Source organism: Centrocercus urophasianus, unplaced genomic scaffold, assembly GCF_019232065.1.
Source record: "Centrocercus urophasianus isolate 14NV4802_14NV808 unplaced genomic scaffold, USGS_Curo_1.0 seq_10, whole genome shotgun sequence".
Taxonomy (NCBI): Eukaryota; Metazoa; Chordata; class Aves; order Galliformes; family Phasianidae; genus Centrocercus; species Centrocercus urophasianus.
In genome coordinates this window covers 22,021,861-22,045,403 of record NW_024884142.1, presented here as the reverse complement: position 1 = coordinate 22,045,403, position 23,543 = coordinate 22,021,861, and the positions used below count along the sequence as shown (strand labels likewise).

At 39.3% G+C, this 23,543-nt stretch overlaps 1 protein-coding gene across 5 annotated transcripts in view; it reads right to left on the bottom strand.

Moving 5' to 3' along the window:
- The window catches only part of FAM135A (family with sequence similarity 135 member A), an 81,669-nt gene that overhangs the window by 45,794 nt on the left and 12,332 nt on the right, over positions 1-23,543 (bottom strand). For 4 of the 5 annotated variants that reach the window (XM_042825502.1, XM_042825673.1, XM_042825748.1 and 1 more), the window contains exons 3-4: positions 18,848-18,968; positions 1,162-1,241 (exon numbers count right to left, since the gene is read on the bottom strand). In XM_042825502.1, coding sequence (XP_042681436.1) covers positions 1,162-1,241; positions 18,848-18,924 — 157 coding nt within the window. In that variant the 5' untranslated portion in view covers positions 18,925-18,968. Of the gene's footprint in view, positions 1-1,161; positions 1,242-18,847; positions 18,969-23,543 lie in introns of those variants that run through there. The other variant, XM_042825830.1, reaches the window with a different exon arrangement.

Genomic DNA, 23,543 nt, shown 5'->3' with positions numbered 1-23,543 from the left:
GACATTTGTGTTAGTACTGCACACAGAGCAATATAAAGGTAAAGAGTAGCAGGCAGGCAGAATCAAGGGCTGATGTGTTTTGACAGCACTGCTGATCTTAACTCACATCAAATTGCAGCCTTTACATTTATGCCTAGTAATGAGAGACAAAAGCGCTAACACATGTCACCAAATTTATTAACAAGATTGCAGCTTTCCAAAAATTAACTGGAGACTGTTCTAAAATATACCACAAAATGAAAGAAACACTCTTGAAGCAACATTAAGCATATCAAGTTAAATGATTAAAAAAAAATCATTTTTTTTTACTGGAGCAAAAGGATCAGTTTAGCACAGCCACATTTCCTAAGCCACACCACACATTGTTGGAAATGGAATAGTTTTGGTTTGTAGAAATTATTTCTTCACATAAATCTAGAAAATCCAAGAAATACTCAAGAAGCTTGAGTAAAATTCAGTGTCTAAACTGTATTATTCAACATTAAGTTTAAAATAGCCTAAAAAAATTAGGTTTTGGAAAATTCATCTCAATTTTTCTCAGACCATTGTAGGTCCTTCTTCACAATTCTGAGAATTTCACCTGTCACTTGAAAACTTCACTCATTTTCGTTTTCACATTTCTACAGCACAGTGAGGTGTGGGATTGACAGAACTGGGAGAGCACTAAGAACTTTTTCCAGCAGTAAGTTTGGATCCTTTTTGAGTCTTTTTGGGAAAAAAGAAAAAGGGGGCCGCCGGGAATGGGGAGTGAGAGAGTTAACACTCCCAATAACAGTCTGTATTCAATGTTCTCCATGACTTGAAGGATATATACTTAAATGAGAACTGTCCTTGGCAATCTTGGTCCAAAACACAAAGAAGACCAAGCACATCGATGGAACAAACCAGAAGATATTAGTATGTTTTGCTACCAGCAAAGAGAATTAACAGAGGAAAACTATTGAGGCAAATTCTGCAATTAACTTTTCAGTCTCATTACTATGAACAAACTAATTTTTCAGCAGGATATAATGAAATACTTTATATTTAAATTATGTTAATAACAAAATGGAAATGCTTTTATGTTACTTATAATAATATAAGGGAAAAATGATATTTCCTTAATTAACAAGGCAAGATGGCAAGATAATGTCTACATTTACTACAAGGCCTTGCACTTACCAGTTGCATGTAACAAACTAGCTTCTAATTTGTGTGGAATTCTTGGAGGGATTTTCATAGATGCACGAATCTGGTAAAAGCTAAAGAAAAAGACAGTGACTTGCAACACATGTGGTACAGTACATCTCAGTTACCATATTCAGGTACACACAACGAAGAAGCAGAAAATAGGAATGAGGAACAAGACAAGGAAGACTGAAAAGATTAACACTGTGCTCTTGTGACTCTTCATCAAGCAGAAAGATGGCCACATGTGAATAGAAGTAGGAATTGATCACTGAGCTTATCTTTCCAAATTACAGTGTTGGGGTAGATTTTTATATAGGTATATGGTAGATTTATGCCAGTAAGGGTAGGAACTGCAGGTTTACAGCCTAAAAAAAGAACCAACAAAAAACATAACCAACACCTTTTGCTTTTTGTTTTCTCAGTCTGCGTCTGCATCTTTAAATAGAGTTTTTAATCCTGTTTAGTTCCATACTGTCTCCAGCCTTGATTGTGATCTATGAAATCCCTAATTGTCTCATACACTTTATTGGACTTTTCACATGACACAAGCACCCACAAATAAATACTCAGACAATGTGTTCTCTCCATCTCATCTCGATTCAGATAATTTGTTCGTATTTGAGCTGGTTAGCTGCGGTCACCTCCGTGAGAGAGTTCCATGAGCTGCAACACAGCTGCACAAAAAACACCTCCACCAAAGGGAGGGAACGAGAACATTCAGAAGTGGAAAGGGGCAGAAGCTTTTTTATTCCACTCAATCAATCTTACAGCTTGTTTTCATCACCTACACTAATAAAATCCAACGTACCCCAACCTACTGCATTGTTCTGATTTTGGGTTCTATCAATTCAGCCTAAACCGATGATCCGGTAGTTCATTAGTAAATGTTCTTTTTATTTGCCTAAGAATAAATAAATAAAAATCATTCTTAAATTAACATTTCCACAAAATTAGTAAATAAATATCAGTCTGGTCCAACAGAAGATATTTAAGCCAGTGGTGTGGTTAGAGATAAGAACTCACAGCAAAATCCTTCCTACTGTTTAAAAATTGAATAAAGCAACCTGCTGCAAACTAATAAATACATATTTTGATTTAGACACCCACAGGTCAAAGAAGATTTCAAGCACATTTCTTAAGTCGTTCATAAAGTATGAATTACTTTGACACCTGATAAACAAATATTAACATTAAGTGCTCACTATCATGTTCTACAGGAGTGTAAGGAATTAAGGTGATAAGAGAGTCTTCTCATCAATAATCTAGCAAGATGCAATCTAGTTTGCTAAGCTACTCCTTTTCTGTGGGTGAGATGTGACTTCTATAATTTGGTGAGTTACTCATTTCACCTACACTGAGGAAAGATGGTACATTATGATGTACAATAACCTCAGTAAGGAGATACTTCTCACCAGCTTCAGCTTCACTGTCATTTCTGGACCCCCAGTAAGCACCACACAAGAGCACGACATCCTGCAAAGCACATCTTCTCGTGATCCAAATGATAGGAATGTGATAGCAGAGCACAACGCTTGTTACTTCAGGTGTTGAGAAAAGAATGGAAAATCCTTGGTATGGTTTATATTAAATAATACACCTCAGTAGTTCAGCGACACGCTGTGTATTTACTAACCTTCTATCAAGCTGGGTCCCTTTATCAGACTTCAAAACAGCTCAAATCTGCCTCATTCCCAGACTACATATGGAATCGTGTTGCAGATACACAGAGCATAGCTTCAGTTTAAAATCTTTACCAAATGTGGATTAACGAATTAAGACTGCAACAATGTAATGTGCAAGGCAAACAACAAAAACTGAACACTGAACAGAGAAAGAGGTTAAATTCCATAGTATTTAATGTAGTAAAACTCATTTGCCCTAATGATGCTATTAGATATTAGATGACTATTCACATTCTGGGCCCCAGTGAAAACAGTAATCAATAGAATTGTTCATTACATGCTTCGAATGTAATTTGTGAAACAAAAGCCTGTTTTGACAACCTTACTCTTCCTATTATTAATTCATCAAAAGCAGAGCATTCTATGCTTTATCCAGTAAACCCTTTGCCTGCCTGATGGATTTTAATTTGGGTTAATGGGGAGATGAAGGTGCATTGTTTGCTTGTTTGAGACAGGTGGCTCTGATGCTCAGCGCAGATTTATACTTTAAGCAGTTTACAGCAAAACATTTACCTGTTAATCTGAATATTTAAATCCTGGAGGAGTTCAGCTTAGGACAAATATGCAAACCTTAGTTTCAAATCTTGCACCCAGGTCTTTGAAACAATTATTTTACAGCATAAGATATTTCAATTAAAAAAACCAACATCCTACACAGTAGTTATCCAAATTATTCACCATCACTCATCTTTAAATATTCTATAGATTAAGGATCTATCTGCAAATGAAGTGCTGTGATACTGATATAAAATGTTTTATTTACGACCAAATAGCATTTGTAATGCAGAAAATAAAGGAGTGCTTTCTAAAGCTCAGATACACTCTGGGGTACTCAAAGAGCTGGCTGATGTCATCATGAGACCTCCCTCAATTATTTTTCAACAGTCTTAGTAATCTGGTGAAGCTCCACTACACTCAAAGCTGGCAAACATTCCAATTTTCACGAAGGGCAATGAAAAAAACTTTGGTTACTACAGGCCTGTCAGTCTTACTTCAGTGTCTGTTCAAATTATAGAGGAAATTATTCTGGGAGTTCTTGAAAAACACTTGAAAGACAATGCAGTCATTAGTCATAGCCAACATGGGTTCACAAGGAGAAAAGTCCTGTTTTACAAACAATTTCCCTTTGTGACAAGGCTACCAAGTTGACCAAAGGAAGACAGCCGATGTAAACTTCTTGGATTTCAGCAAAGCTTTCAATACTCCCACAGCCTCCTTCTGGACAAAATGTGCAGCATACAGCTATACAAATACAGTGGTTGAACAGCTGGCTGATAACGTTGGTCTCAAAGAATTAGGGTAAATGGGGTTACATCAGGCTGGTGGCCAGTCACTGATGAGGTTCTGCAGGGTTTCATTTTGGAGTCAGTTCTCTTCAGTGATTTTATAAATGACATGGAAACAGGACTTGAAGGTATATTAAGTTTGCAGATGATATTAAATTGGGAAGAGCTGTTGATTCCTCTAAATGTAGAGAGCTCTGCCTTGCAGAGAGATCCTGAGATATCGGAGGGCTGGGAAATCATCAACCACATAAAGCTGAACGAGAGCAAGGGCCAGATTCTGCACCTGGGATGTGGCAACCCTGGCTCTATATACAGACTGGGGAATGAGAGGCTGGATAGCAGCCCCATGGAAAGGGATCTGAGGGGTCTGGTTGATGTCAAGTTGAACATGAGCCAGCAGTGTGCCTTGGCAGCCAAAAGAGCCAAGTGTACCCTGGAGTGCATCAGGCCCAGCACTACTAGCTAGACAAGGGAAGAGACTGCCAGGTTGTATTCTGTTGTGGGTGCCGCAATATAAGAAGGACATCAAACCCCATTACAGTCTACAGCTTCCTCACAAGTGGAGGGAGCTCTACTGCATCAACAGGACCCAAGGGAACAGCACAGAACTGCATCAGAGGAGGGTCAGGCTGAGTGTGAGGAAAAGGTTCTTCACAAGAGGGCAGTGGGCATGGAGCAGGTTCCTCAGGGCAGTGGTCCCCAGGCTGCTGGAGTTCAAGGTGCCTTTGGACCACACTCTCAGGCACTGGGTTTGAATTTTTGGCGATGCTGTGCGGAGCCAGGAGCCAGGAGTTGGACTCAGTGATCCTTCCAACAAGGGTCTCTTCCAATACAGGAAATATTTCTATGTTTCTATGACACTTTCCTCATTTGACAGCAAGTTTTAAAAAGAAATTTCAAAAAACGCGTAAAGACTGGACACTCTCATTTCTCATCTTTCCGTCTCTGGACATTTATCAATTTGTGCCACAATCCTTCCTTTTCCATCAAAAAAAACAACAATGCAAACTGACCACTCCCAACTACTTCTCAGCTGTACCATAAATGTTGTCTTCTTGTGATAAATCTTCAGCTGACCCATAAATCTCATCTATCCAACCGCATCTCCTTGGGAGTCCAGACAACAATTCAGTATCAAAGACTTGTTACATTCAATTACCTTAGATATCCTTAAAATACTCTGCAAATAAGATCTGAATACAATCAACTCTTCATTATCTTACTTAATGGTAGAATGAAGGCATCCTTGATAATGGAAATTTCCAGATGATAACGGTACTATATTTCATGCCACGGATTGTACTGGAAACGTACCCAGATAGATGAAGCAGCCTCAGACTAACAGAACTTTAAAACCCCTTGTCCAGCATCTTCCAAGGGGTGGAATGTGCAGACCTCATCAGGCAATTGCGGGCTTAGTGTTAACTCCTTTCAGAGAGTCTAACAATTTGGGTCCATCAGTGCGTCTACATCTAAAGACCTACCCAATATCCACACAAATAGAGAACATGGTACAAAAACTGCAGCAGCATGGTCAGTTCTAAAGCAAACTCAGTGAGATTCAATGAGCAAGCCTAACTTCTGCTCAGCCCAAGTTTTCTGACGTGTACGTTAGCCTCAAGAATATCAAACAGAAATACTTGAACAAGCTCTGTGTCACTTCATATCTTTCTCAAGGCTTGATTGCAACACTGACCTGCAAAAAACGACTTTGATAATTGAGACAAAGGCTTTATGTTTTATTCAATACTTATTTGAAATTGTTTTCCATAGCAGAAATATTAGCAGGAACATTAAAAAAATTAACACAGATCAATGATAGCAATTAGTCTCAAGATTCCCCAAAAGTGCTGGGGTTTTTAAGACCTAGATCACTAGGTTTTTTTTTGAGGAGGACTCTTGAGCAATAATAATAAAAAAAAATCTGTGTTGTTTTAGACCATAAACACTTGACAAAAATTTTTTAGTTTGAAGGAACGAAGTAGATGCTTTCTTATGGAAGATATTCATTCCTCTATGAGGAATTCCCATCCAAAGCCTTGTAAAAGCCTCATCTTGCTGGAAGAAGATTGATTAATTCTGAAACTGTACAGCCATCACTGCATTCAAAATTACAAAGTTTTTTTTTTTTTTTTTTTTTTTTTTTTTTTTATTTCCTGCACTTTTTCATTTCTCCTGGGTTCCACGGCTGAATCATGGTATGTATATGCACTGTCTGGGTTTTACCTGGAGAATGAAGATTCATTCATTGGAGACACTGTTGACTACAGGGTTCACCACCCCATCTTGAATGCCCACGCTTAGTTTTCTCACAGATAATATAACTCAGTAGCTATGGAGATGCATTCTCCTCATTCCCCAAAAACCATCAGGCCATCTGCTTCTCAGTAAAGGAAACCATGACTACTACTAAGGCACACTATGGCAGACCATCCCAGCGCTAGTCTTATTAAGACTAGGTAAGCCAATGCCACTTCTGAAACATCTAAAAACATAATTATTATGTCTATAATGTAGCCTTAAGGCTACTTTAAATTATCTTCCTGATAAGGAACAGAGGCACCTCTGCTTACTGCTGTCAAAAAAGAATGTTTTATGTACAGAGATAAGAGCATGTTCTCTTGAAAAAGCATTACCAACAGATCATGTGGATTCTGTCTTAGTAATAGCCCTCACTCTGCAGTAGTCCATAGCCAGGGACTGCTTGTCTTGAGAAGTCATGCTGAGAAAGATCTGGGAGCCTTGGCAGACACCAAGTTGAACACAAACCACCAATGGGGCCTGGCAGAAGAATCATGGAATCACAGAATTGCTCAGGTTGGAAAAGACCTTAAAGACCATCAAGTCCAACCACCACCTAACCATACTACCCTAACAATCCTCTGCTAAACCATGTCCCTGAGCAAACAGTTCTAAACTCATCCAGGGATGGCGACTCAACCACCTCCCTGGGGGGCCTATTCCAGTGCTTAACAACCCTTTTCTATAAAGAAATTTTTCCTGCTATCTAATCTGCACTAACCCTGGCACAACTTAAGACCATTTCCCCTCGTCCTGTTACCTGTCATCAGTGAGAAGAGACCAACCCCTCTCTTGCTGCAGACACCTCTGAGGTATTCAAAGAGAGCATTAAGGTCTCCCTTCAGCCTCCTTTGCCCTAGATTAAATAACTCCAGTTCCTTCAGTCTCTCCTCATAGGCCATATTCTCCAAGCCCTTCACAAGCCTTGTTGCCCTTCTTTGGACCTGCTCCAGCACCTCAATGTCCTTTCTGTATTGAGGTGCCCAAAGCTGAACAGAGAGAGATGGGGCCTCACCATCCCATCCTGGGTAGTATTAATAGAAGCACAGCTAGTTGGTTGACAACAGTGATTATCTCTTTACTCAGCACTCATTAGACCACATCTGGAATTCTGCATCAAGGTGACATGTGAGGTAGGCAGCATCTTCTAGTGCCTATTACATCATAAACTTGAGGGGAAAAAAGACAATACACAAAACTATCTCTTAAAATTTGCCAGCCTTTCCTTCTCTAAATGCTCCCAGCATTTATCCTTTCTTTCTCAGCTCACAGACAGCAGGTGTTATGTAAATCGTTGACAGCAGGTCAAAGATGAATGCCAGATCTCTTACCATTTCAGTGCATAAAACCTTTGTTTTGAAACAATTTCACACCAATATCCCAAAAGGTACCTTTGCACATGCTTTGTATTTACTGTGCCAGCACACAGAATTAAAATTGAAGTCACTAATAGAATGCTTATAAGTATCTGCAGCATTTCTGCCAACCCAAGCCTATGCAATGCGCTAAATGTATGTGCTTGCTGCTGCCCATTTTATCTCATTTGGTCCTGAATACAATAACATGCACATCCATAATTCCATAGTAATGCTATTAAAAAGTTGAAGGATATCTGGAGATTAGTATCCTTACAACAGACATTGTAGAAAAAGGTCTTCTAAAACAGATATTCAGTACTACTGATCTCCAACAGGCTTGGAAGAACTTCACTGGTCATCCTGAGTAAAGGATTAAATCTTTTCCAAACAAGTTGCATTAAAATCTCGTAGACTCAAAATCTGACATGAATCAGAAAATACTTTCCAACATGGAAACACAGACAGATTTCTTATTTCTCTGGGATCATCATTTAGATGGGTATGGGTTCATTTATAATCTGAGCAAGAAACTGGCTTAATAACAATCAGAATTTATCTTGCTACCAACAAAAAAGGAAAGATAAGAAGCAATGATTACGTGGCTTTTTAATGCTCTTACATGGAACCACAGGCAGTAATGTGTGCAAGTAGAGTAATCAAGGACAAGCATTATTAAAAAAAAAAAATCTCATGCATAAAAAAAGCCTGTGTGCTTTTACAGAGACAGCTGCATGAGCACTTACTTAAAAAACCACTTACTTCACCAGCTAAAGCACATTCCAAGGGAAATGCATGTCCTGGAAAAGTTTTATAATACAATTCAGTGAGGTAAAACTTTTCTGCAGTTCCTCTTGCCAAGCAGAGGAAAGGCAGAAATGCACACGGCAAATTCTGACCTTGTCCCTGAGTCCCCATGCACTCAATGCACACTTAAATGGATTCAGTCACACTAACAAGAGCAAACAATGAACATCTTGGACTTCAGCACTCACAGGCGCACTGGGTCACCTGCAGGGCAGCTTCTAAATTTATCAGTTTGCAAAACGAGGGAACAGCTGTGACCTTGCAGATGCAAAACCTCAGGAAAGCCCTTGGGATCTACTGAACACGTGGTCCTGTTGAAAACCACCTGCTCAGGTGAAGAAAACTACTGATGCTCCTCTCCTTTCCTTTGTCCAAGCTGACATCAACCAGACAGGTGCGGCAGAGCAAGCTTCATTTGGTGCACAGGAAAATGGAAAACGGAGAACAGAAACTTCCACTGCAGTAAGGGTTTGAGGCAGCTATATATTAAAAACATCCAACAGAAGAAAATTTTTTATGTACTTCTGTCAGCATCTCCCTGTCCTACAGTCTTATCTAGTGATAAACCCCTTGTTACTGCAGAGACCCTAACAACACTAATTCTTTCAAGAATGTAGAAAAACCCATCTTAAAAGCTGTAAAGGCATTTAGCACTTCACACAGCCAGTCACAAACCTGTATTGTTTGGAATTTTGCTGGGAAGTAACTTTAAAAAAAAAATACATCTCATGTCTATGGAACACCTTGTTTTCTAACAACTAAAGATGTATTTGAACGAAAGAGTTGTTAGGTTGAGAGTTGGATGGCAATTATTTGGAAGATTATTACCTCAATAAATCAGACAAGGAAGACAGGAAAGTAAATGCAGTTAAGGATTTTGCCTTATTATTACAAAAGGCTTTTCTCCATGTTCTTACCAGCAGCACAATCGGGTACAATTTCTGCAGTGGTACTTAAAAACTTGAAAGGGAAATACTACTCTCAAATAAATCTCGTTGTTTCTTTTTTTAAAGAGCCTAATAAACATGTAATAATGGATTAGCTTTTATTTAATCAAATAGATCTTAACTTGTATCAGTCTGTTTATAATTTTAGTTCCCCTTTTATTTCCTGTTATTACTGAAGGGAACATAATAAATCATGCTAAGTTTTCTCTAAATTTAAGTTATCTTTAAATTATAACAACTCCACGGATCTCATCTTAATGATTTCCCTGCTATGAAAACTTTCCAACTGCATTTACATGGATTAAAATTAGTATTACAATGTTTTATGTATTTAATTCAAGATATTAGCATCACAAATAACATTTTACAAGTGTTTATTTTCTGATTGTCTCGAACATTTCAATTTTCTGGGGACAAAGGTACAGGATGTAAAGTTTTCCTGGCAAGTGGAGTCACAGCTTTTCCAAAGCTCCACCTTCTGCAAACAGACAGCAGTTCTTCTTCAGAAACATCATAACATATTAATTTTGAAATCAAGGTTTAGCAAACACAACAGATGGGAGACCAGAAGACAAGTCTGACAACTCATTTTCTGGTACTTGCTCCAACGGTATTTCAGTTTTTGTTTCCCAAGTTTTGCAGCTGTGCATCTATTTCATCTGTCAGTAATCAAACATACAAGCTTTACCATTCTCTTGGTAGCCTACTTTAATGAAATTCAATCTCTATTCTATGAGCAAATATATCATGCACTTAATGAAAAATGGAAATTTAGGTACCACAAAGAAATTGACAAAAATAATGGTAAGAAAAAAAAAAAAAAAAAAAACACCACAAAAGCAACAACACCAAATGCACACAAACTATCATGTTTTATGCAAGATACATTACATAAAAGTCAGTACTCTCTTGACCTTGCCAACAACTTCATCTTTTTCCCTGTAGACAGCTTCACCACTTAAGGAAGTTACATCAGCTCGAGTTCTTTTTTCTTCTTTTCTAGTTTATATCAGTGTTGTTTCTAATACAACTGCTCTTAGATGTTATTGGGACATTATGAAAAAAAACCAAAACCAACAGTCCTTTGGCGTCAGAAGCTTCCATCTTTCACCTTCAAGCAAGGTGAAGTTTCATGATTGATTTAAGCCAGCTTAAGACAGCATCGCCAGGAGCAAGATAGGAGCAAAGTCACACTCCAAAACCTCTTGTGTTCCCTGGTTTAAGGCTGACTTTCCGCCACTGCTTGTAAGCAGAAATCTGCCAGACTCACTGAAGAAGTATCGTAGGTTCTCCTCAGGGAACTGGAGGGGTGGGGGGGTTGCTATTCTGAATGTCAGCATACTTGCTTTCTGTTATCTCCTTCCTCCTTTCCAGTGGGAAAGGTCCTGGCGCTGCAGTAATGGTTAGGGTCCTTTCCCTCAGAAATATCAGGGCTTGGGCCCCTCACTGCCCTACAGCTGTCTGAATCCTTTAATTTGTCTCTCATGCTAGCTGGCATCAAGGAAATGATGCCTCTTCATAATAAGGAAATACCAAGAAAGTCTTGAAAATTAGACTATGGTTTTACAACACAAGGAATTTTGCAAAAAAGTCAAGTTTGAAGAGCTCTGTTTTCACTTTTCCCTCTGCCTTGTCTTCCCAGACACTCACTCTTGCCCCTGTGCTACAGCATATTTTCCTCCACTCAGTCCTATCAACACGCTACTTGCAGAGCAGTGCTGCAAACTGGACTCATTCAGCAGCTCAGACAGCACAACTGAGAGGCTGTCCATTGTGGTGACAAGGAAGAATCAAGAGCAAGGAAAGCAGAAACTGCAAACTGGCACTGCCAACCAGAGTCTGTATCTGCAAATGACAGCTAGGGAAATTAGAATGGATGTAGCTGATGTCTGTCACAACTCCCTATCCTACAGGAAGTGATGCCAACTGAGAAGGAGGCAGAAGTTCAGACAGAGGGTTTCTTTCAAAACATACTCATCTCTGAACTGCTGTCAGCAAAAGGTCATACTGATGAAGCAGACCCTACTGTTTGACAGTCTCCTAACATGGAGGACCGAACTTCCACAGCATTACAGTTATATCAGCTCAGAAGCCAGCTGGTGATAAAAGCAGGGATCCTGTTCCTCTGTTCTATCTTCTGCTCTTGCACTGGCAGATTAGCTGTGGAAGGTAGAATTATACTGTCTGTTTGTTGTAATTCTTCTGCTGGCTTACTATTTTGGCTTGGCCCATGAAAAGGTAGAAGAGCATTACTGCAGGCACACAGGAAACACCAGGAGAGGGACGATTCTTTTCAGACTGTTGCTATCCAACAGGTCTCCTTTTCACTAACATGTACACCCTTAGCTAATGTCCCAGCCCACTTAATCCCCTCCCAGACTACACTGCTGCCAGCTGCTACAAATGCTGACCATCTGATTGATCACAGAATGGCAAACAAATCAAGAGATGACCATGCATATTAAACCCTTTGGCAGATATATGCCACTGTACTGGCTTAAGCCAACCACAAATCCGCAGACAAGAATGCTGTTTCACAATGGATTTGAGTCCAAGGAATTTTCAAACTTTCTGGAGAAACTAAGTTGTATAAATTAACATGAATATGTTGAATTGGGCAAAGTTCTTTTTTTTCTTTAATAAATAAAAAATGAAGAGCTCAGATGTGTAAGCCTGAGTGCCTACAACCCTCTGGAAACATCTCGAGTTTCTTACTTGTCAACTCAAGAATCTGGCAAAGGGAGAACAAGTGAAGAGGAAGGAATGACAGTAAGAAATCTCAAGGTATGAAGAGTTACTTTGTATGACACACAGTAATTGGAAAAGGTATCGGGAGGTTTAATGAGTGAAAGAAGACTTTAAGAGATGTGATGCAACGTGAGTTCTGAGTAGGCACTTGATTGAAGCAGAAGCAGCAAGTTTGAGTTTGGTGGTGTGACAGGTGTGCGATAGGCACCCACATTCAGACAAAGCTGCATTTCTAAGATAATCCAGTAAACTGTGGTCTGTGGTTGCAAATACATAAATATGTAAGAATGGATGTATGCACAGCAGAAGGAGCACAAGGCGGCACTATGCCAGGATTTTCTGTTGTTCCATAAGGCAGATATGACTCTGGAATACTCAGGGAACATTTCTCTCTATTCCTGCTGATAGCTTTGGATCTCAAGCTAATTGAAAGAACATAAATCATCTTTCTGCAATAACCAACTACACGTAATTAGGGAAGAACACTTAGAAACAAGAGATTTTTCTTTGCTTCTCATTACCCTCAGATAGAGACTGGTCTGAACTATAAGCCAACGAAGAATCTACATGCTACAAAAGAGTGCTACACTTGTGAGAGAGAATCTTAAAATTAGCAATGCTAATGATTAAGCACGTTTCTTAATGCAAAGTTAAAACTGCTTCTGCTGTCATATGCCATTCCAGAATACTGAACTCAGTAAAACTTGGATTTAGAAAGAGAAGTTACATACTAAAGAAACCATTATTCTAATGTCTTCAACTAACACCTCAGTGAACACCTACTCTCATACTACACACAGAAGTTAACAATATTGTCATAGTTAAAAAAGATTAAAAAAAAAAAAAAAAGAGAGAGCTTTATCTGGAGAAAAATCATTGTATATTCAGGAATGTCTTGCACTGTCACTTACTCCTTAAAATGAACTCTCTGGTCATGTTTCTGCTGAAAATCTTCATTCAGTCTGCTGACAACACTGCACAAGGCTGATCCATAATCCTTACACTGCAACACGAAATGGTACCTGGTCTTTTCTTTCTCAAAAGGCACATTTTCTTTGATAATGTAAAGAAAGAAGCAATTACACAGACCTCCAAGTACAGTCCTTAAAGGAAAACATGTGACTTAAGCCATATAACAGTTACATTTAATGTTCTTGTCACACAAAATAGCTACAGCCATGGCAGTGCTCCAGCAGGCTTTGGCAAGATGGCAAAAGGACACATCTAAACACTTGTTATTTTATTCTTGAAAAGTAAATTTTGCCAAATTCAGTGTCTGGAAAGTGCATCTGACTCATTCAAAATAATGAACTCTGAATATTAAGATGACTTGTTTTCCTTCCAGAAGGACTACATAGGTGTAGGAGCTAAGGTCTGAATAAAATCCAGGTTATTTGAAATCCATAGCCATTACCTGAGAAGTCTAGAATATACAATGAATAGCCAGGAACATTTATCAAACACTGAGGCATAATTTTTAAAGTATACTGGCTGAGGGAGTGTTGGAGGGCAAAAAAACAATGTTAAATTTTTGTAAACAAACCCTTCAGTACAGCTGCAATTACCAACAATTTGTTATGTACCCAGGAATAATGACTGAAGAAGTAAGCACCTGTACCATTATATTTAGATATGTCAGAAGATGCATCTAAAACCAAGAGCTGTAGTCATCTGATTCAGTTTCTTAAGAGCAAGGCAAGTCCTCTAGGAATTAATGCATGCAGTGGAATAAAAAGATAAGATTCTCCAAGTCTGAGTAGAAACCCAACTTACAGTGGCTTTGAACAACTACTCAGCAACCTTCTCTGTGTGGCCAGAAGTATCCTAACACAGATATTTTACTCAGGTATCTAAAGACAAGTGGTACAACCTGCCAGTGTCTTAAGTTCCATTCATATAGCTAAGGCAGAGCATAGATCAAAAGCTTTAATTTCTAACTCAAAGGAAGCAGCGCTCAATTTTACACTTACTTTTCCAACTACTATTCTCAACAAACGTTGGGCTTTTCCTTTTGAAAAGGCAAGATTCTGAAGTACCATCATTTGGCACTTCAAACAGACATTGCTCTTTTGACCACATCACATCTTTGTCCTCTCAGGCATCCTCCGTCAGAAGACCTATTGGGGTATTTGATCATACTGACTTCTAACATCTGAAGCAGTACCAACTTAACATATGACTTTTGATTGCTCATTCCCAGTTTTGCCTGTTCTTGCCTCAGAGCAAGAAGGACCTGTGTGTGCGACCACCACTGAACTAGATACAGAAATTGATCCACTTAAAAAAAGTAAGAGAAGTAGTAAGAAAGAGAAGTACCTGCGCTTTTTTCCCAGACAGACAGATGAACCATCAGACAGAAAAATTCCCTGCTTTTACGGCCTAAATCTTGAACCTGCATTACTGCTGTTTGTATTACTGGAAAATCATAAGCTGTAGAACAGAGCTCATCTTGCAGCTACTAGACCAATCTGACAGTTTTCTTCTCCCTTTGAAAAGATCGTATTACATTAAGTAAAGATCACAGTACTGTGCTTCAGAAGATCTGCTGCTACATGTCAGAAGAGGACTCAGAGCACTTATTTCCTAGAGTCTGTGTCATACAGGAATGCAGTTTGAAAGTAAAAGTTTGACTGGGCTTTATGAATTCCAAACAAAACCAAACAGGTCTGCCTGAACATGCCGTGTACCCTAACTGCTTGCTATTTGATCATATGCCAATGACACAAACCATTTGCAGAGGCTGCTTCTTTATTTAGGAACAGAAACTGTCCATCTCCTGATTCAGCCAGGGCTAAAAATGCTAACTTAATGTTAACACGTTATAAAACTTATGCAGATAACTCACTGGATCCAGAGAAAACAAAACAAAATAAGCTTTCATTTGTTGCCTGATTTCTTATTAAATTACCACGTAATCATAGTAAGAGTCATTAAAATTCATGCTCTGATTCAGTGTATTTTCTTTTATGCTACATTGCACAACATGACAGATGGAAGCATAAAATGTCATTGCTGCTGAGATACATTTGTAACTCTCCACACAGAGCCAAAACATGCATCTATGGCATAGAACAATAACATAAGGTTAATTTCCCAATAGCTTCCAAGAAGTGTTTTCACATTTCTGTGATATTGGACTTCACAAAAGAAACTTTTACCTTAAAAAAAAAAAAAAAAAAAAAAAAAAAAAAAAAAAGGAAAGATAAATCGGACACATAGAGTCTTTAGTACTGAATAGTCTAAATGCATATCTAGCTTGCTGTGTGCACTATTACAGACAAAATAAAGAAATGGTTAGACAAAATAAGATTGCACACAGGCAGAGAAAATCTAGACTAATGCTGTTTTCAAAGCAGATCTCACAGCAACACCTGTGCTGTACTTAACTACAAACCATCAGCTGAGTTCCTCTTGACCAATACATTTTCCAATTCATATTTGAAAAAGCAATTATTAATGATTATTAAAAATAGGGAGAATAGGCCTTCCTGTATTAAGCCTAGTTAACTAGCTACCTGTTGTGCAAATGGACAGAGTCCTTACGCTAAAGGGCTTACAGGAAAAGAGACAGCATGGAAATATAAATAGGGATGTGCAATGACAGACACAGAAACTGTCAGTGTTTCAAAAACAATTTGAGGAAACAGCTTTTGTGTGAAGACACTGGCAGGACAGAAAAAAAAATGACTTCTTTCAGAAAAACCCCGTGTATCTAATAGTTCTACAAAGTACGAGACTTTTGCAACAATCTAAATGCACTGAGCATCCCTTTTGCAGACTTTTCAAAGTGGAAAACCAGCATGGAAAAATTAATATCCTGGTTTGAAAACTGAGAAGTGGGAAATGCAGCCTGGCACCAAGGCTAAGCTGCTAATAGGAGTCAGGCAGCGTAACACAGGAAAGACGGAGACCTTGCTTTCCCAGAGTGCTTGATGCTGTGATGAGAGAGGAGTCAGAAGACTGACAAGGTCAAAACGACAGCCTTCAAAGTAGAACATAACATATATCAAAGTCAAATGAAAATTAAATGAAGTAGTTAAGGGAATTTACCAGTTTGCATTATATACCAGACTATGAAAGATGTTATATTACGGTTCTTCACCCCAAAAGAATTCACAATTGAAACAAAGGTGGGATGCAAGCAGGCAGTCAGGTACAAACAGGATAAAAAGACTGATCAATCCACCCAAAATGAGCCCACAGTTCCTATTTCTTCCTCAGGCAAATGCATCTCTAGTTTAGGGCAAAGCCAGTGTTCAGGCAGAACAACTGCTGCAGAAAATGGGCACCAGATTTGTCATTCACGAAGTCTCAGAATCTTTAAGACAGTTTTGTGGCAGGTAGGTTTCTCCTCCATGTTTAAAACATGCATCATTTGTGAGTGGCTGCCACTCTCAACTGTCAGAAAATAAGGGAACTTTAAATCACAATAAATATGAGCATGGAATCACAGACTCACAGAATATCCCAAGCTGGAAGGGACCCATAAGAGCATTCTTTTGGCTCATGCTCAATTCACTGCCCATCAGGCCCTAGGTGTACTTTTCTGCAAAGCTGTCTTGGAGCCAGTTAGCCCCCAAGCCTGCACTGTTAATGGGGTTATCTGCCCCCATCTGTATGACTCTGCATTTGCCTTCAACGCAGTGAGGTTCCTGTCAGCCTGTATCTCCAGATTATCCAGGTCCTTTCAAAGAGAAGTTCTATTCTCTACTGTATCTTATCACTCCCTGCAGTTTGTTATCATTCAAAAACTTGCTGAGAAGGCACAGTGTTTCATCATCCAGGCTGTTAACCAAACTCTACACAGTATTGATCCAGTCTCAATCTGTGAGGGATGCTATTAGCCATTAACTGTGGGTTGGACTTTGCACCACTTGACCACAACATTTGGGGTATGGTCACCAAACAGTTATCCACCAACTCATTATACTGCTCTCCAGTTCACACCTCACTCAAACCACAGTACGTTTCCCATTTTATTTATAAAAGGACAGCACTACAAAACCCTAATCTAACTGGAGCCTTTATGAAATGACAAAAGGGCCTTGCTATCTCAGATCTTCAATCTCACAGCTCCCAGCCAATTAAATTTCTTTTACTCATTTTGTCACACAATACTCATATATCAAACAGTGTTTGGGCAAAAACTCCCATGATCACATCACACTAATCCAAAAAGGAAAATTATGTGAAGCCTTATCTGAATGTAGCAACAGATTAAAATGAACCAAAAGAGCAACCAGGAGCAAGCTCGCTTTTAAGTAATTGGTAGAGAGCTACAAGAAAATATTATATAATGAGATAGCTGTATTAGATCAGAAGAACTTAAATTATTCTTTAACAACATTACATAACTCTACTACTTAGAGCTGCAGCGCAGCTTTTAGGAAAAGCTAACCACCAAAATATCTCCAAGGACATGGGACTTATTCTGGCAGTGCAGCTCCCTCTCCTTCCTAACTTTGCTTTCTAAGATAACATGGCTGAAGTTGAAGGCTGAAACCAGAGACTCAGTATCTACTTGTCATTTTTCTCATGTCAGCATTCTTCTTCTCTCAACTTGTTCTGCTAATGTACTGTGTTATAAAGAGCAAGCTTAAAAGAAATGTGCCAAGTTGAGCACCGTAATTAAAATGCAGTGTTTTGCTTCCTAACTACCTTGTTGAGGGATCATTAGGATCAGAGGGCGAAGATAACCTAAACACTTCCTTTCCTTCAGGCTTTTCTCTATTAAAACTAACATGTTGCCATATTCTAACCTCTCCCTCGCTGCTAATTTCAGGGGAAAAAAAAAAAGGACACAGTTCAAAGAACTATACTTTTTTTGTCAAAGTACTTAGAATATTCTCAGTATTCTCTCAGACCTCTTAAGTGCTCCTCAATCCTCCTCCAAAGAAGACTGAAATTACAATTTCCCCCAAAAGATGGATGCAGCCAGTTTGCTGCATACAGTATGACCGCAAACGATAGTGAACATAACAGCTTGTCACCTGTCAGTACCAACTTCAAATTTACCAGAAGTCAAATTTAGAGAAGGGTAAGCTCTCTTTACAAAGGCATCTCTTGACTCCACCTCCAGATCTCCTTCCCAGTTCTGTGGAGGCACAGCACAGCGAGGACAACAGAAGCTAGTGAAGTTGTCTAATGCCAAATTGATAAACTAATATGCTAATAGGGGCAGCAACATTTTTAAAAGATTTTAAAAGATTCAAGAGAAAAGCCTATCATATTGCAAGCAAAAGGGATTACAGTAATTAAGATATGAAAGGGTAAAAGTCTGGGTAAGGATATCATCTGCTCTCTAAAAGAACAACAAAACTTCCTTCTTGTCCAATCAGACAGTAGGTACTTCTTTACAGCTTAAGTTTTTGGTCAAATTACTCAAACATTTCAATTCCTGGCCAGAATATACCTTTCCAACAAAGAATAACTTCCAAATCACTACAAAACAGTCAATAACATGTGAAGCAACTCTACATGACACAACACACTCTGAACTTTTTAACATCAGCCATACACCACAGTGAAGTGTGAAAGAATGCACCACCTACCCTCTTTGAAACAAATCCACGTTGAAGAATTTGTGGAGCTCCACGGAGAATTCTACCATAGCCTGAACTTCACTCATGTTTATGAGGATGCAGATGTCAAAACTTGTCAGCACCTTAGTTACTGAAAACAAACAGAAAACAATTTTTTAAAAACATATGCATGGGGCAATATCTAGCTGGTCCTTATACAATGAAAATGCTATTGTATACAGTTTCATAGGTTCCTTAAATATACATTTCCTGTGGTAAACATGAACAATGGATATGCCAAATCCTGCCCCAAATAACTTGTATCTTTGCTGTGGAGGAATCAAATATTATCAAAGAAGTATCACGATATGATTAGCATAACACAGCCCTGGAACTTACTGATAGTTACGTACTGCAGCTCTGCTCTGGTAATTGGCTGGAGAGAAGAAAAAATACTGCCATGAAGGAGACAAAGAGCATGATCTCCTTCCAGCCCTTACTGAAGCAGAGTGGCCAAGCAAGTAGCACTACATCAAGTCTGATATGAGGATAGGGGTAGCTGAATTACAATGTGGTCAAATAGAAGTTGTAAGGACTGACAGGACCTGTAGGACTTTTAAGGGGAAGACTGGAGAGGAGAGGCAGGCGTTAAGGTGGGCAACACACCCATTCTCAGTCAATCTTTCTTAGTAGTAAAGCATTACTTCTCATTGTCCTTTTTGCAGCCACAGACTGGCACCATACTGCTAATTTACAATTGCCTGCTGATACTTAAATTAAAATCCTACAGACTTTGATGAGTTTTGCTGTTTTTCCTTCAACAATATCGAGTGGATTAATAAAACAGACTACCTTTTCTGCAAACATCTGTCTTCAATCTTCCTAGTTCCTGCAAGCACTGCCAGGTTTGAGAAATAAACAAACAAAAACCAAAATGGGCAATCCATCATACACATTAGTCCTCCTTCTGGCTCAAGCACAGAAGAAGTAAACCTAATACCTGACCTGGTCTGAGCTTTAATAGGTTATGACGTTTTTCTGTTTCTGCTATACAAGCTTAAACAAGCAGGTGGGAGTCTGTGAGGCAGCAGGTGGTACTACAGAGACTGAAAACAGTAGCTGGCAAAGAAGTCAGCCAAAGCAGAACAGTCACTTGAAAGCAAGTTACCTGAGGGCGCTACCTACCAACCAAATTATCTTGGCCTCTGACACGTGATAAGATTTACCTTGCTGTACTTTCTCTAGAGGAACTGGTTTCAAGCACCACAGCACAGGTTTAGATTTTGAACAATAAACAAGCGAATTCTAACCTTGGTTTAAGAACCTGTTCAAGGACTCAGCATACACTGCACTATGAACAAAGAAACAGTAGCTTAGTACTACTGATGTAGCAGAGAATAGGGAAAGAGGAATTTTGCTCCTGAAATTGGGTTGTAACAATAGGAAGAATGCATATCAAGAACGCTTCATGCCTGATCAGAGCTACAGCATGTAGATCAGAGACGCCCTGCTGGCAGGCTGCATGCAGCCCAACACAGCTAGCAATGTGGCTGGGCCCCTGCTCCGTGCCCCCTGCCCTGGGTGTATCTGTAACTCCACTTTCAGTCGACATAAATACATTACCTGGGAATTTTCAAATGGAGTGCACAGAGCTGCAATCAGACATTCTACTCAAAAATCTGACCACGTCCCTTCGCTTTTACAAGCCCCATCACACCAGAGAAAAACATTTCTCCCTTCACAATCACATCTTATTCACGTCACCACTTTTTGGCAGTACATACATTTGTGAACAGCTATTGTTGAGGATGAACTAAAGGAGGAGCAAAATTTCATCAAAAATCTCAAGAGCTCACTAAGAATTACAACCACAGCCATCAAACCAGCCTGATGCATTACTTTCACAACAACAGGGTCACATTTCCCACTAGCTCTATGCTTTTGTTGCTCTCTTTTGTTTTAATAAAAAATATTAAAGTTAAAAAAATCTTTGTAAGCTTTGTTACTTATATGCATGAACTTTACTATCTATCTTATGAGGGCTGCTTTGAAAGTAACGCCTCCTGTCTTATGATGGCCCCTGAAGCCAGAGGTGGATGTTGGTGGTATGGCAGTAGATGTTGAACTTTCCTGCCAATATTCCATTCCAGATTGTTGTTGTGTGACAAACATGGCACCTGACATGGAAGTGCGTATGAAGGCAAGGTGTGTCACTGAACTCCCATGTACAAGAACTGGCATCCACTGACATTTACCGATGCTTGCTGAATGCTGATGGAGACCAAACACAGTGAGCACAGTGAGGCAATGCATGAGGCACTTCAGCAGTGGCAACAGATGGCACAGATTTTCACAAGTGCAGCATGCAGGCTCTTATTCATCGCTGCTGAAAATGCACAGCTAATGGTGGTGACCATGTTGAAAAATAGTGTTTTGTAGCTGAGCTTTTGCTCTATCAAATAGCGTTATTGTGCTCGTTGTATCAGTTGCAGTTTCCGTGGAAATATATAGGAGGTATTACTTTTGGAACATAGTTTGTATATGTGGCCCAAGACAAGTCCTGTTCACACAATGTGGATCAGGCAAGCTGAGAGGTTAGACACCCATGAACTGCATGACACAATTAACACATCTTGTTTAGAAATTCGCTGTTGTAATGCACATCTAGATCAAGGGATTTTGATAGATTTGCTGAATGATGTCTAAAGTTTGTCTGCACTGAAAGGATTATAACTGATAACCTAGACTACTTGGCAACAATTTCTTCTTCCACTGCTTTGGCTACAGGATTGAGATGTCCTCAATGGCCTTCAAAGCTAGAATGAGGAAACCAGGCATCTTGTCAGACACGCTAATTCTCTGGGGTTGCCATACCATGTTACCATGCGTGCCTCACCTACAACAGCCTTCTGCAAATGGAACCTGAGCTGTCACTGAACTGATCATGGAACTGCTGTGACCCTGAGCAACAGTCCCAGTGGGAATTGTATGTAATGCGTGATGAAACTGTATGATACCTCAGAAAGGACCTCACTTAAAAATCCTCAAACAAAAAAAAAAAAAAAGAGAAATGGCTCAGGAGGACAAAAGATGCCACAGAGATGTCTGAGCCAGCCTGCATTTTGATGAAACAGACTACTTTTCCATGGGATGAAGACATCACGTCACCACATGCCTCAGATTGCCCAGCACTAATGGCACTGTCCTTAGTCCCTGAACAGCTTGGCTCCCTCTAAGAGGAGGGAAAACTGCTTCTGCAGGAGTTGCTAGCCAAGTAGTCACTCCCAAATGCTTCAGGGTTTGTCAGCAGGCAGGAAACTCTGGACAAATTCAAAGGTCCTCTTTATGAATGAGTTACTCGACAACAGAAAGTGCTCCCTAGCTTTCTCACCACTGCCAAAAGAATTGTCCAGCAAACCTGTAACATTTCTGTTCCGTCTAACATGGCTCTGGCTGGGGCCGCTCTCTCCTTGCTCTGTTGAGCTAACGCAGCATCTCCAACCAGCTCACTAAAGGTTGCTTGGGCAGGTGCCTTTGCAGACTTGAACACAGGGCCAAGCAACCGCACAGCAGCACGTTTCAAAGCAGTAACAAAGTACTTGCCCAACTACCAACTGTGTTTGGGAAAGTGGCATCCTTGCCTTGTGCCAGTATCAACTGCAAAACCAACAAGAACTACTCAGCCACAGTTCACAAAAATGTGCACCATAAAGTAACACTCTGTGTCACTGCAAACATCTGGGACTGCAGTCTGCCAGCTGACCTCTGAGGATGGTTTTTTCTCTGCTGAGCATCAGCTTGTTCCATGAGCTCTTTAATCAGGGTGAAGGGGAGCACTCACTGTCCTGGCCTGACAGAAACCCCATCATGACTTTCTGTCAGTCTTTCATAACAGTGCAAAGGAAAACAGAGTTTTTTGAACTGTAACTGCTGCATAACATTTTCTGTTATAAACATTTTAAAGGGGAAACTCAAACTTGGAGAAGCTGTCTTTGACTTTCGTTTGCTAATCACAAAAAAATCCAACTTAAGAAGTTAAAACTTGCATAGAGGTATTTCTTTGTACATTTCATTTAAATTTACAGCTAACTTTGCATTAACATCAATAACGTTACATGTCTACAATTTGTTTCAATACTTAATGAGTTGGTTGTTGTATTTTAAAGCATATGATTAGCATTCAGAAACCGAGGTATTGAAGTGAATGCTGTCCTGCCTGCTTGCAAGAAACAAGAATCCTTCATCAAGAACTTCATTGTGAGTGACAGAGGTTAATGCAGCATATAAACAGTATCAGAGAAGTGGTAACAAATAGGAACATCCTAATACACAGGGTTAGAACAATCCAAGGGTTTCACAATTCTTGGAGGCTACTTAGAACTTAGGAACAATCAAAGCAGCACAGTAAAACCTGATAGTATTAAAGCATTGAGACAAAATCTCCACTGGTCACTTGATCCAATACTAAGGACTAAAACTTCACAATCCTGAGGGTTTAATTACACAAATCTTTTCTTAAGGAGAAAATTTCCTACATATCCTTGCCAGTCCATGCTGCCCCATACTTACTCATCTCTTCTTCAATTATTCAAACTCATCTTCTCTGGGGCAACAATACAAAATGGATTAAAGAAATATCATCAGATTGTAAAAGCTCACCAAAAAGGAAAAAAAATGTTTTTTCTTTTCTTTTCTTTTCTTTTCTTTTCTTTTCTTTTCTTTTCTT